We start from the raw sequence: 15,196 nt of genomic DNA on the forward strand, positions 1-15,196 counted from the left end.
GGACAAATTCATGAGGGAATATAAAGGTGGATTGTCACAGTCATGTCTAGAGTACATGGATGGGACGGGTATGGGGGATTATGGTCCTGGTGCAGGTTGGTGGGACTGGTACATGGATGGGATGGGTATGGGGGGGTTATGGTCCTGGTGCAGGTTGTCATGGTCATAGTCTTGTCTAGAGTACATGGATGGGAGGGGTATGGGGGGGCTAAGGTCCAGGTGCAGGTTGGTGGGACTAGGTAGAGTACTAGTTCAGCATGGACTAAATGGGTCAAACAGTTTGTTTCTGTGCAGTAATGCTCTATATAACTGGAGCGTATAGGTTTAAGTGAGGTTTAAACGGGACCTAAGGGGAAACCTTTTCCACACAGAGGGTGGTGGGTATGTGGAACTGCCTGATATGGGTACAATTACAATGTTTAATGTACAGCAAAGGTTCAGATGGAGGCAGATAAATGGGGAGGCACCATGGTTCACATGGAGGAGCTGGGCCAAAGGGCCTGTTTCAGTGCTCTGTAACATTGACAACATACATGGGAGGCCAGCGGTTGTGGTAGAAAGGTTCCTCTACATGTCCTGCCACCACTGAGCAGGGCAAGTGATCAGCTTCTTTAGAGCAGCACCAGACAGTGGTGCAAGCAAGGGGCATCCATTGCCAGTAAAGAGTATTCGTTACCAGTGAGGGGGTGTTCATTGACAAAGAAGGGCAACAATACTGTGCAAAAGTCTTGGGGACATGTAAAAATAATTCTGTAAAGCAAAGATGCTTTAAAAATAATGAAATGAAAAGTTTCTAAACACCAAAAAAATCACTATAAACAGTAAAAATCTAAAGGAACTCAATATTTGCTGTGATCACCCTTTGCTTTCAAAACAGCATCCATTCTTTTAGGCACACTACTATGCAGTTTTATAAGAAAATCGACTGGTAGGTTGTTCCAAGCATCGTGGAGAACTTGCTACAGTTCTTCTGCAGACTTTGGCTGTCTCGCTTGCTTCTGTCTCTCCTGGTAATCCCAGACAGCCTTGATGATGACATCAGGCTCTGTGGAGCCCATATCATCTGTTGCACAAGTCCATGTTCTTCTTTCTACTGAAGATAGTTCTTTATGACCCTGGCCATGTGTTTGGGTCATTGAAGTTGGGAATGATCAGACGCCTCCCTGATGGTATGATGGATGAGAATCTGCTTGTACTTCTCAGCATTGAGGATTCCATTTCGCCAACTCACCAACGAGAGTATATGGATGGAAGATCATCAACTCCATTTACAGAAATGCAGCCCCAACTCTGCAGGGAACCTGCACCGTGCTTCACTGCTGGCTGCAGACACTCACCCATGGAGCACTTTCCAGCTCTTCCACAGACAAACTGCCTCCCCTGTTTGAGGCAAAAATTTCAAATTTTGACTCGTTAGTCCAGAGCATTTGCTCCTATGTTCAACACCCTGGCCCTAGTGTTTTTGTGCGTACGTGAGTCTCTTGGCTTTGTTTCCACTTCAGAGGAATGGCTTTTTGGCAGCAACTCTTTTATGCAACACTTCTCTCATGACTTTTCTGGACTGTAGAGGGGTGTACTTGTGATCCAGTGGTTTCTGTGAGTTCAGAGCTGAAAGTAGTGCTGGACTTCTTCCAAATTAGAAGGGACATCAGTTTCATGTATCTTTCACCTGCTGCACTCAGTTTCCATAGCCAACCCCTGCATTTCTTGTCCGCAATCTTGTCCGTTTATACGTGCTTCTTCAGAAGAGCCTGGCAGCGCAATTTGAAACTCCTGTCTGCTGCAAAATTTCTGCTTGGGAGAGACCTTGTTGATGCAGGATGACCACCTTGTGCCTTGTTGCTAAGCTCACTCTTGCCATGGTGTAAGATTTGATTTGAAGGTTAAACTGTCACACCTGCAACACCCTCAGCTTTTAGTTTGGTTGTTCGTCACCCAGTTTGATTCCTTCTACACCCATTTCTGTTTCAGTCAATCGCTTAGTCCATTCAACTCATGATGTCATTGATCATCAGCCCCTGTGCGTTATCTTTGTTTAATCATGCACTGGGCTAAGAACATCTCCTCCACAATTTCAATCAGCACAGGAGCACCACAGGGATGTGTGCTTAGCCCCCCACTCTACTCACTTTACACCTATGACTATGTGGCTAAGTACAGCTCCAACACCATATACACATTTTCTGATGACACCACTGTTGCGGGCTGTATCAAAGGTGGTGATGAATCAGCATACAGGAGGGAGATTGAAAATTTGGCTGAGTGGTGTAAGGACAACAACCTCACATTCAATGTCAATAAGACCAAGGAACTGATTGTGGACTTCAGAAGAGGGAAAGCAGAGGTCCATGAGCCAGTAATCATCGGAGGATCAGAGGTGGAGAGGGTCAGTAACTTTAAATTCCTGGATGTCACTATCTCAAGATGACGTGTCCTGGATCCATCATATAAATATAACTGCAAAGAAAGTACGACAGCACCTCTACTTCCTCAGGAGTCTGCAGAGATTTGGCATGTCATCAGAAACCTTGGCAAGCTTCTACAGATGTGTGGTGGTAGTTGTGCTGACTGTCTGCATTATGGCCTGGTATGGGAACACCAATGCCCTTGCATGGAAAATCCTACAGAAGGTTGTGAATTCTGCCCAGTACATTACGGGTAAAACCCTCCCAAGCATTGAGTACATCTACATGAAACATTTCCATAGGAAAGCAGCCGCCATCGTCAAAGATCCTCACCGCCCAGGCCATGCTCTTTACTCGCTGCTGCCAAGTAGGAGGTACAGGTGCCTCAGGACTCGCACCACCAAGTTCAACAACAGTTACTACCCCTTGACCATCAGGCTCTTGAACAAAAAACTACACTCTTTCTACTGCTGATGTTCGCACAACTGATGGTCTCACCTTAAGGACGCTTTACCTTGTTATTTCATGCTCGTTATTTATTGCTATTTAATTTTATTTACATTTGCACAGTTTGTTGTTCATTGATCCTGTTTACAGTTACTGTTCTATAGATTTGCTAAGTATACCCACAGTAAAATAATTTCAGAGTTTTAGGGGACTCTATAGTTAGGGGGTCAGATAGGCGATTCTGTGGATGCAGGAAAGAAATGTGGACGGTAGTTTGCCTCCCAGGTGCCAGGGTCCGGGATGTTTCTGATCGCGTCCACTATACCTTGAAGTGGGAAGGAGAACAGCCAGAGGTCATGGTACATATTGGTACCAACAACATAGGTAGGAAAAGGGAGGAGGTCCTGAAAGCAGACTGCAGGGAGTTAGGAAGGAGGTTGAGAAGCAGGATCTCAAAGGTAGTAATCTCGGGATTACTGCCTGTGCCACGTAACAGTGAGTATAGGAATAGAGTGAGGTGGAGGATAAATGCGTGGCTGAGGGATTGGAGCGGGGGGCAGGAATTCAGATTTCTGGATCATTGGGACCTCTTCTGCGGCGGGTGTGACCTGTACAAAAAGGACGGGTTGCACTTGAATCCGAGGGGGACCAATATCCTGGTGGGAAGGTTTGCAAAGGCTATTGGGGAGAGTTTAAACTAGAATTGCTAGGGGGTGAGAACTGAACTGAAGTGATGAAGGAAAGGGAGGTTGGCTAACAAATAGAGAAAGTTTGGAGACAATGCGAAAGGGAGGATAGGCAGATGATAGAGAAGGGACGCGCTCAGTCCAGTGGTTTGAGATGTGTCTATTTTAACGCAAGGAGTGTTGTGAATAAAGCAGATGAGCTTAGAGCGTGGATCAGCACTTGGAGCTATGATGTGGTGGCCATTACAGAGACTTGGATGGTGCAGGGGCAGGAATGGCTACTTTAAGTGCCAGGCTTTAGATGTTTCAGAAAGGACAGGGAGGGAGGCAAAAGAGGTGGGGGCGTGGCACTGTTGATCAGAGATAGTGTCACGGCTGCAGAAAAGGAGGAAGTCATGGAGGGGTTGTCTACTGAGTCTCTGTGGATGGGAGTTAGAAATAGGAAGGGATCAATAACTCTACAGGGTGTTGTTTATAGACCACCCAATAGTAACAGGGACATCGAGGAGCAGATAAGAAGACAACTTCTGGAAAGGAGTAATAATAACAGGGTTGTTGTGGTGGGAGACTTTAATTTCCCAAATATTGACTGGCATCTCCCTAGAGTGAGGGGTTTAGATGGGGTGGAGTTTGTTAGGTGTGTTCAGGAAGGTTTCTTGACACAATATGTAGATAAGCCTACAAGAGGAGAGGCAGTACTTGATCTGTATTGAGAAACGAACCTGGTCAGGTGTCAGGTCTCTCAGTGGGAGAGCATTTTGGAGATAGTGATCACAATTCTATCTCCCTTACCATAGCATTGGAGAGGGATAGGAACAGACAAGTTAGGGAAACGTCTAATTGGAGTAAGGGGAACTATGAGGCTATCAGGCGGGAACATGGAAGCACACATTGGAAACAGATGTTCTCAGGGAAATGTACAGAAGAAATGTGGCAAATGTTCAGGAGATATTTGCATGAGGTTGAGTAGGTACGTTCCAATGAGACATGGAAAGAATGGTAGGGTACAAGATCCGTGATGCACAAAGGCTGTTGTAAATCTAGTCCAGAAGAAAAGAAGAGCTTACAAAAGGTTCACAAGACTAGGTAATGATATGTATCTAGAAGATTATAAGGCCAGCAGGAAGGAGTTTAAGAATGAAATTAGGAGAGCCAGAAGGGGCCATGAGAAGGCCTTGGTGGACAGGATTAAGGAAATCCCCAAGGCATTCTACAAGTATGTGAAGAACAAGAGGATAAGACGTGAGAGAATAAGACTAATCAAGTGTGACAATGGAAAAGTGTGTATGGAACCAGAGGAAATAGCGGAGGTACTTAATGAATACTTTGCTTCAGTATTCACTACGGAAAAGGATCTTGGCTATTGTAGGGATTACCTACAGCGGACTGAAAAGCTTGAGCATGTAGATATTAAGGCAGAGGATGTGCTGGAGCTTTTGGAAAGCATCAAGTTGGATGAGTCACCGGGGCTGGATGGGATGTACCCCAGGCTACTGTGGGAAGTGAGAGAGGAGATTACTGAGCCTCTGGCAATGATCTTTGCATCATCAATGAGGACGGGAGCGGTTCCGGAGAATTGGAGGGTTGCAGATGTTGTTCCCTTATTCAAGAAAGGGAGTAGGGATATCCCAGGAAATTACAGGCCAGTGAGTCTTACTTCAGTGGTTGGTAAATTGATGGAGAAGATCCTGAGAGGCAAGATTTATGAACATTTGGAGAGACATAATATGATTAGGAATAGTCAGCATGGCTTTGTCAAAGGCAGGTCGTGCCTTACGAGACTGACTGAATTTTTTGAGGATGTGACTAAGCACATTGATGAAGGTAGAGCCGTAGATGTAGTGTATATGGATTTTAGCAAGGCATTTGATAAGGTACCCCATACAAGGCTCATTCAGAAAGTAAGGAGGCATGGGATCCAAGGGGACATTGCTTTGTGGGTCCAGAACTGGCTTGCCCACAGAAGGCAAAGAGTGGTTGTAGACGGGTCATATTCTTCATGGAGGTGGGTGACCAGTGGTGTGCCTCAGGGATCTGTTCTGGGACCTCTGCTCTTTGTGATTTTTATAAATGACCTGGATGAGGAAGTAGAGGGATGGATTAGTAAATTTGCTGATGACACAAAGGTTGGGGGTGTTGTGGAAGGCTGTCAGAGGTTACAACGGGACATTGATAGGATGCAAAACTGGGCTGAGAAGTGGCAGATGGAGTTCAACCCAGATAATTGTGAGGTGGTTCATTTTGGTAGGTCAAATATGATGGCAGAATATAGCATTAACAGTAAGACCCTTGGCAGTGTGGAGGATCAGAGTGATCTTGGGGTCCGAGTCCATAGGACACTCAAAGCTGCTGCGCAGGTTGACTCTGTGGTTAAGAAGGTATACGGTGTATTGGCCTTCATCAATTGTGGGACTGAGTTTAAGAGCCAAGAGGTAATGTTGCAGTTATATAGGACCCTGGTCAGACCCCACTTGGAATACCGTGCTCAATTCTGGTCGCCTCACAACAGGAAGGATATGGAAACCATAGAAAAGGTGCAGAGGAGATTTACAAGGATGTTGCCTGGATTGGGGAGCATGCCTTATGAAAATAGGTTGAGTGAATTTGGCCTTTTTCCTTGGAGTGACGGAGGATGAGAGGTGACCTGATAGAGGTGTATAAGATGATGAGAGGTGTTGATCGTGTGGATAGTCAGAGGCTTTTTCCCAGGCCTGAAATGGCTAGCACAAGAGGACACAGTTTTAAGGTGCTTGGAGGTAGTTACAGAAGAGATGTTAGGGGTAAGTTTCTTTACACAGAGAGTGGTGAGAGCGTGGCTGCCGATGGCGGTGGTGGAGGCGGAAACGATAGGGTCTTTTAAGAGACTCCTGGATGGCTACATGGAGCTTAGCAAAATAGAGGGCTATGGGTAAAGCCTGGGTAGTTCTAAGGTAGGGATATGTTTGGCACAGCTTTGAGGGCTGAAGGGCCTGTATTGTGCTGTAGGTTTTCTATGTTTCTATTATGTGGTCACATGTATGTACTCTGATAATAAATTTTACTTTGAACTTAAATACCTACAAAGTAATCAAGTTTTTATTTGAAAAGTGGTCTATGACTTAATATATTACTTTCTTTAACAAATTACAAAAATTTCTCTGTAACATTTGATTTTTTGGGAAAATTAATGTTTGGAGATCTAAAATTTGATCTAGTCTACTGACACACTAGTGCAGAAGACAAAAATTAAACATCTAAGGCAAAATTTATATAAAAAATCTGAGGTGCCTCAGACTTCTTCACAGTACTATATTGGTTACCAGCATGGGGCATTCATTACCAGTGAGGGATATTCGATGCCAGGCTCTCACCTCTCCTGCAAGTCATGCAGACTCTGCTCGGCTTTCTGCAGCCCCTCCAGGTCCTTCATCATTTTCTTCATGTGCTCTTTGGAGTATCGGTTCTGGATGTAGGCAAACCAACAGCCACCGACACCAATCACTATGGAAACCACCAGCATGAAGTCTTTCAGGTGGTTGTGACGTGTCACTGCAAACCAGAGACAAGCATGTGAGAGTGGAAAAGGTAACAACACCCCAGCCTTCAGTATTAATGTCAAGGGTGGTCAGCTCTATAGTACAGCTTACTGAGAGATATAGGAGTCTCAGGTCCCACACCACCAGGTTCAGGAACAGTTATTACCCCTCAGCCATCAGGTCCCACACCACCAGTTTCAGGAACAATTATTACCCCTCAGCCATCAGGTCCCACACCACCAGGTTCAGGAACAGTTATTACCCCTCAACTATCAAGCTCTTGAACCAGAGGGGATAACTTCACTCAACTTTACTCCCCCCATCATTAAATTGTTCCCACAACCTGTGGACTCACTTTCCAGGACTCTTCACCTCATGTTCTCAATATTCATTGCTTGCTTGCTTGTTTGTTTGTTTGTTTATTTATTATCTTTCTCTTGGTATTTGCACAGTTTGTCGTCTTTTACAATGGTTGTGTATCTGTTGTGCGTGGTTCTTCATTGATTCTATTGTGTTCCTTTTATCCACTGTTGATGCTCGCAAGAAAATGAATCTCAGGGTTGTATACAGTGTCTTGTAAAAGTATTCAGCTCACAACCCTTTTTTTCATATTATACAACTGGGGATTTTGATCAATTTAACTGAGAATTTTTATTTGTGAATAACATGCTCCTTTGGTCACAATAGAGCCCTGTATTTAGCAGCATTCATCTTCTCACCAATCCTGGCCAGGTTTCTAGTCCCTGCTGCTGAGAAGCATTCCCACAGCATGGTGCTACCTCCACCATACTTCACAGAAGGGATGGTGTTACCGGCCTGAAGCTCAGTATTAGATTTATACCACACTTACTGCTAAAAGAAAAAGCATATCCTTGCCCATAAAGACTTTGCAAGTGTCACTTAGTAGATATTGCATAGATGTAGAAGAAGATCTTGTGGTCGGGTGAAAGTGAAGTGGAACTTTTTTGGCCTCAACACTAAGCAGTACATGTGCCATAAATCTAAAACTGCACATCAGCCACGTAACACCATTCCTTCTGTAAAGTATGGTAGAGGTAGCATCATGCTATGGCAATGCTTTTCAGCAGCGGGGATTGGAAACCTGGTCAGGATTGGTGGGAAAATGACTGCTGCTAAATGCAGAGTTATCCTGGATTAAAAAAAAACACCTTCTAGCCTCTGCTAGAAAGCTTAAACTGGGGAGAAAGTTTATCTTTCAGCAGGGCAACAACCCAAGGAACACTGCTACAGCAACCACAGAGTGGCTTCAAATGACCTTCTTGAGTGGCTTAGTCAGAGCCCTGACCTTAACCAGGAGCATGTTATTCACAAATAACAATTCTCAGTTAAATTGATCAAAATCCCTAGTTTAATACTCAATAATATGAAAAAAAAAGGGTTGTGAGCTGAATACTTTTACAAGACACTGTATACAACCCTGAGATTATTTTCTTGCTAGCATTGTAGATCGAACATCTCTGGCAAGACCTCAAGACTGCTGTCCACCCCTCCTCCCCAACTAACCTGGCAGAGCTTGGGCAATTTTACCAGGAGGAATGGGTAAATCTTGCTCCATCACGTTGTGCAAAGCTAATAGAGACTTATCCAAAAAGCCAACTGGCTGTAATAGCTGTGAGAGGTGGTTCAACTATGTATTGAGCAAAGGGGGGGAATGTGTTGAACTGCTGACATTTCAGTTGTTGAATTTTTTAGCTTTTCATGCTTGACACTTTTCCCTGTTTTGGGGCTCCACCGTTAAAAAAAAAAGGAGCATGTGATTCACCAATAAAACTTCTCAGTTAAATCGTTCAAAATCCTTGGTTGTTCTCATTTATGCAAACAAAGGGTTGGGGGCTGAATACTTTTACAAGGCACTGTATGTTGACATAACATTGTTGATAATAAATTTCCTTTGAATCTTGAGCTTGTTCACACAACACCAACCCGTCATTCACTCCTAGAGCAGGGACACAATAATAATCCCCCTGAACCAGGGGTTCCCAACCTGGGGTCCCTAGACCTCAGACCCCTTGCTCGATGACATTTGTCTGCAGCATATAAAAGGTTGTGAACCGCTGCTCTACACTATCCCAGGACAAGGACAGCTGGATCAGACACAGTGATGATCCCAGGCTCACCCCCATCAACATCAATGAGTCTGCGGCTGAGGGGGTGAGTAGTTTCAAGTTCCTTGGTATACATATCACCGAAGAACTCACTTGGACTGTACACACCAGCTGTGGGGCGAAAAAAGCACAACAGCGTCTTTTCTACGTCAGGTGACTGAAGAAGTTCAGCATGAGCCCCCAAATCCTCAAGACTTTCTACAGGGGCACCTGCATAACCGCCTGGTACTAGAACTGCACCAACCTTGATCACTGGGCACTGCAGAGAGTAGTATGGACAGCCCAGCACATCTGTGGACATGAACTTCCCTCCACTGAGGACATTTACAGCAGAAAGAAGGCCTGGAAGATCATCAGGGGCACCAGTCACCCCAACCATAACCTGTTTCAGCTGCTTCCCTCTGGCAAATGGTACCACAGCATTAAAGCCAGGACCAACAGGCTACAGGACAGCTTCTTTACAAACCATTAACCTACAGCCTACAGCCATCACATAAGCTGTCTCCAGTGCATCCTGGGAATTACCTGGCATGAGCGGGTGCTTCACACTGAAATGCTTGTAAAGACCAACTGCAGAAGTATTGAGGCCATGATCACGCAGCGTCAGCTGCAGTGGCTGGGGCACGTGATAAGGATGCTCCCATGTTGACTACCCCGCAGAGTGTTATACAGCCAGCTACATCATGGTCGACGCTCAGCTGCAGGGCCAAAGAAGCGCTGTAAGGATCAGATGAAGAATGCTTTAAGGAAGTGCAAGATCAGACCCGAGGTTACTGCTGACCGTACCACTTGGTGACAGCTATGTAGGGATGGGGTTTGTATGCTGGAGATGGAAAGAACAACCAGAAGACAGCAGAAGAGAGCCAGGAGAAATGCAGCCATGGTTGCCACCACTACCACATATACATGTCCCACCTGCAATAGAGCTTGTGGGTCCAAGATAAGACTGTAGAGTCAAAGATCTCACCGTTAGAGGAGTGGATGTTGTCATCGGATTTCGATGGACAACCGAAGAAGAGTTATACATTCACATGTCTGTACATTGCGATGGAGACATAACACAAAGATTTTTACTCCCTCAAGTTGTGGGATGGATGTAAGATCTAAATAAATTCAATTCAATGCACTGTCCTGTCACATATTCCCAGGACAGGGACAGCTGAATCAGACATATTAATACGTTGTCCCGTCACACACTCCCAGGATAGGTGGGTATCCAGATCCGCCACAACAAGGACTGCAAGGTTCGCTGTAAGGAGCCCAAGAGCCAAGATATATACCTCCGCCTGCTGGTCAAGTTTTACAGGCTCCTGGCTTGTCGCTCTAACTCCCCATTGAACAAGGTCGTCCTCAAGCGTCTGTTCAAGAGCGACGCCAACAGGCCCCACTCTCGCTGGCTCGCCTGATCCGTAAGATGAAGCTGCTTGGAGAGGAGAACAAGACTGCCATGGTGGTAGACACCGTGACGGATGATGTCTGAACTTGGGATATCCCGAAACTGAAAGTGTGTGCCCTTCGTGTGACAGATGTGGCAAGGTACCGCATCCTGAAGGCAGGACGTGAGTGTTGTGAGTGTTGCTTTGATCCCAGCATCTGCAGATTATTTTGTGTTTATGACCTTCGACCAACTGGCACAGGCTGCCCCCAAGGGTACAGTCGTCAGGACCTCAAAAGGGATGGAAGGTGTACAGACATTTCGGACCGGTTCCAGGAACTCTGCACAGTCACGCCAAGCCTTACATCAGATCCAAGGGCCACAAGTTCAAAAGGACAAGAGGACGCAGAGCCAGCTGAGGATACAAGAACCAAGAGGCACTACTCCCCACTTATATTTCTGAAAGAAAAGGATAGGGACAGCTGGGTTGGACAGAATAAAACTTTCTTTACACTGTCCTGTCACACACTCCTAGGACAGGGACAGCTGGGTTAGAGAGAATAAAGCTCTCTCTACAATGTCCCGTCACACACTCCCAGGACGGGGACAGCTGGGTTAGACACAGTATTAAGGCTGATTTATACTTCTGCGTCAACTCGACGCCGTAACCTACACAAGTGGCCTACGTGTGTTGTGAGCATTTATACTTGTGCGTTGGTGTGTCTGCGTCGCTCTGCAATTCAGGCACGTCGCACATGCGCACACACCTGCCCGCACAAGGTTTCATGGTCATGGTAGTCTTTCTCGGGGTAAACAAGTTTAAAGCGAGCACCTTTTTTCGTAAAAGCGAAATGTGTCCTCCATAGTTTTGGAGGTCTGTAAAGCTTTATAGAACATAGAACATAGAATAGTACAGCACAGTACAGGCCCTTCGGCCCACAATGTTGTGCCGACCCTCAAACCCTGCCTCCCATATAACCCCCCACCTTAAATTCCTCCATTTACCTGTCTAGTAGTCTCTTAAATTTCACTAGTGTATCTGCCTCCACCACTGACTCAGGCAGTGCATTCCACGCACCAACCTTCCTCTAATATCCCCCTTGAACTTCCCACCCCTTACCTTAAAGCCATGTCCTCTTGTATTGAGCAGTGGTGCCCTGGGGAAGAGGCACTGGCTATCCACTCTATCTATTCCTCTTATTATCTTGTACACCTCTATCATGTCTCCTCTCATCCTCCTTCTCTCCAGAGTAAAGCCCTAGCTCCCTTAATCTCTGATCATAATCCATACTCTCTAAACCAGGCAGCATCCTGGTAAATCTCCTCTGTACCCTTTCCAATGCTTCCACATCCTTCCTATAGTGAGGTGACCAGAACTGGACATAGTACTCCAAGTGTGGCCTAACCAGAGTTTTATAGAGCTGCATCATTACATCGCGACTCTTAAACTCTATCCCTCGATTTATGAAAGCTAACACCCCATAAGCTTTCTTAACTACCCTACGTATCTTTCAGGGATCTGTGGACATGTACCCCCAGATCCCTCTGCTTCTCCACACTACCAAGTATCCTGCCAGTTACTTTGTATTCTGCCTTGGAGTTTGCCTTCCAAAGTGTACCACCTCACACTTCTCCGGGTTGAACTCCATCTGCCACTTCTCAGCCCACTTCTGCATCCTATCAATGTCTCTCTGCAATCTTCGACAATCCTCGACACTATCTACAACACCACCAACCTTTGTGTCGTCTGCAAACTTGCCAACCCACCAGAGTTGCAGCCAGAGTTCCTTCCCTGCCCTTCAGTCACCCAATGGGAAGCTATTGCAGCGTGGGAGGAAATGCGATGCTACCAAGCAGACCAATAACAGTTGTTGCGGTCTGCGTTGCCGCAACGCATAGTTACATTTTGGGAGAGGTGCGCGTCAGGCTACGGCGTAGGGATCCGCGTAAGCACAGCATAGGGTTCGCGGCTACGCCGTACCTATGGCGGCAAATTGACGCAGAAGTATAAATCAGCCTTTAATCCCTCCACACTATCTCATCACACACTCCCAGGACAGGGACAGCTGGGTTAGACACAGTATTAATTCCTCTACTCTATCCCGTCACACACTCCCAGATCAGGGATAGCTGGGTTAGAGAGAATAAAGCTCTCTCTACAATGTCCCTTCACACACTCCCAGGACAGGAATAGCTGGGTTAGACACAGTATTCAACCCTTTACACTATCCCGTCACACACTCCCAGGACCGGGACAGCTGGGTTAGAGAGAATAAAGCTTTCTCTACAATGTCCCGTCACACACTCCCAGGACGGGGACAGCTGGGTTAGACACAGTATTAATTCCTCTACGCTATCCCGTCACACACTCCCAGGACAGGGACAGCTGGGTTAGACACAGTATTAATTCCTCTACACTATCCCGTCACACACTCCCAGGACAGGAACAGCTGGGTTAGACACAGTATTAATTCCTCTACTCTATCCCGTCACACACTCCCAGATCAGGGATAGCTGGGTTAGAGAGAATAAAGCTCTCTCTACAATGTCCCTTCACACACTCCCAGGACAGGAATAGCTGGGTTAGACACAGTATTCAACCCTTTACACTATCCCGTCACACACTCCCAGGACAGGAACAGCTGGGTTAAACACAGTATTCATACCTTTACGCTATCCCGTCACACACTCCCAGGTCAGGAACAGCTGGGTTAGACACAGTATTAATTCAATAGACAATAGACAATAGGTGCAGGAGTAGGCCATTTGGCCCTTCGAGCCAGCACCGCCATTCACTGTGATCATGGCTGATTATCCACAATCAGTATCCAGTTCCTGCCTTATCCCCATAACCTTTGATTCCGCTATCTTTAAGAGCTCTATCTGTCTCTTTCTTGAAAGCATCCAGAGACTTGGCCTCCACAGCCTTCTGGGGCAGAGCATTCCATATATCCACCACTCTCTGGGTGAAAAAGTTTTTTCTCAACTCCATTCTAAATGACCTACCCCTAATTCTTAAACTGTGGCCTCTGGTTCTGGACTCACCCATCAGCAGGAACATGCTTCCTGCCTGCAGCGTGTCCAATCCATTAATAATCTTATATGTTTCAATAAGATCCCCTCTCAGCCTTCTAAATTACAGTGTATACAAGCCCAGTAGCTCCAATCTTTCGACATATGACAGTCCCGCCATCCCAGGAATTAACCTTGTGAACCTACGCTGCATTTCCTCAATAGCAAGAATGTCCTTCCTCAAATTTGGAGACCAAAACTGCACACAGTACTCCAGGTGTGGTCTCACCAGGGCCCTGTACAGCTGCAGAAGGACCTCTTTGCTCTTATACTCAATTCCCCTTGTTATGAAGGCCAGCATGCCATTAGCTTTGCATTATCCCGTCACACACTCCCAGGTCAGGGACAGCTGGGTTAGAGAGAATAAAGCTCTCTCTACACTGTCCCTATACACTGAGAGCTCCCTGACAAGTTGCATCTTCATCTGGTATGGGAGTAGTCCAGCATCGGACCCGAATTCCCTCCCGAGGACTGTGAGAGTAGCCGAGAGGATCACAGGGGTCTCCCTACCATCCATCGGGGACATTTATCAGTAATGCTGTGTAACTCAAGAACTTAGTATTATTAAGGATCCCACCAATCTATCCAGCATCCTCTTTAACTTTCTACCACCAGGAAGGAGACTTGGATGGATAAAAACAAGAACAGTCAGGATGGGAAACAGTTTCTTCCCCCAGGCTATTAGGCTGCTGAACTCCCTGCTGCATCGTATTCAAAGAGTCACTGGTTAATCCGGGATGGGTACCTTACAATATTTAACATTACTGCACTTTAGTTTGTTATTTATGTGTGACTCTTCTCTAGATTTTATCCTTACCTTTATAAATTATCGTGTGTTAAGCGTACTATCTGGTTTGAAGAAACGTTTTGTTTCTATACATACTGAAATGTCATATATGTTATATATAGTACATGTATATAGTTAAATGACAAATAAACCTGACTTGACATTGATGTTGGATTATGCAGTCTTGCAGCAGGTGATGATTTAAACTGCTCTGTATTTGTACCCCTAGCAATCCTGAACATCAAGGCTTCCATAAACAACAGGAATTCTGCAGATGCTGGAAATTCAAGCAACACACATCAAAGTTGCTGGTGCACGCAGCAGGCCAGGCAGCATCTCTAGGAAGAGGAACAGTCGACGTTTCAGGCCGAGACCCTTCCTCAGGACTCCATAACAACAGGTTATTAGAATAACACTCAACTTTTGCCCTCAGAAACAACATGACACTGTCCTGACACAGTAAATGCTCCCCCTTAGTAAAAGCATGCCTTGTAACACTGGCTAAAACTGTCCCAACTGAGGGCTCAGGGAGTGTGCAGTATTGCAGTAGGAACAGACTGTAATGACTGTCCCTGAGCGCAGTGCCTAGAAAGCTTCAACCATCAGACAGTCAGGAATACATGAGTAGAGTGAGGAAACCTTTCATTCCTGCTACAGGATATCACGCCAACCCGACAGCCACTGCGGCACCTGTGAAAACTCATCACACTCAGTACACAGCCAATTCCCCCAGCTGGGCTGGAGACACTCTGATCTGCCCTGTCCTGCCCTACCATTCTCACA

The 15,196-nt window shown here is 45.9% G+C and overlaps 1 protein-coding gene across 2 annotated transcripts in view; it reads right to left on the reverse strand.

Annotated features, from left to right (window-relative positions):
- The window catches only part of stim1b (stromal interaction molecule 1b), a 227,240-nt gene that overhangs the window by 40,351 nt on the left and 171,693 nt on the right, over window positions 1-15,196 (reverse strand). For both annotated transcript variants that reach the window (XM_063054788.1, XM_063054787.1), the window contains exon 6: window positions 6,889-7,066. In XM_063054788.1, coding sequence (XP_062910858.1) covers window positions 6,889-7,066 — 178 coding nt within the window. The remainder of the gene's footprint in view (window positions 1-6,888; window positions 7,067-15,196) is intronic.

Source organism: Mobula hypostoma, chromosome 7 (genome assembly GCF_963921235.1).
Source record: "Mobula hypostoma chromosome 7, sMobHyp1.1, whole genome shotgun sequence".
Classification (NCBI taxonomy): Eukaryota; Metazoa; Chordata; class Chondrichthyes; order Myliobatiformes; family Myliobatidae; genus Mobula; species Mobula hypostoma.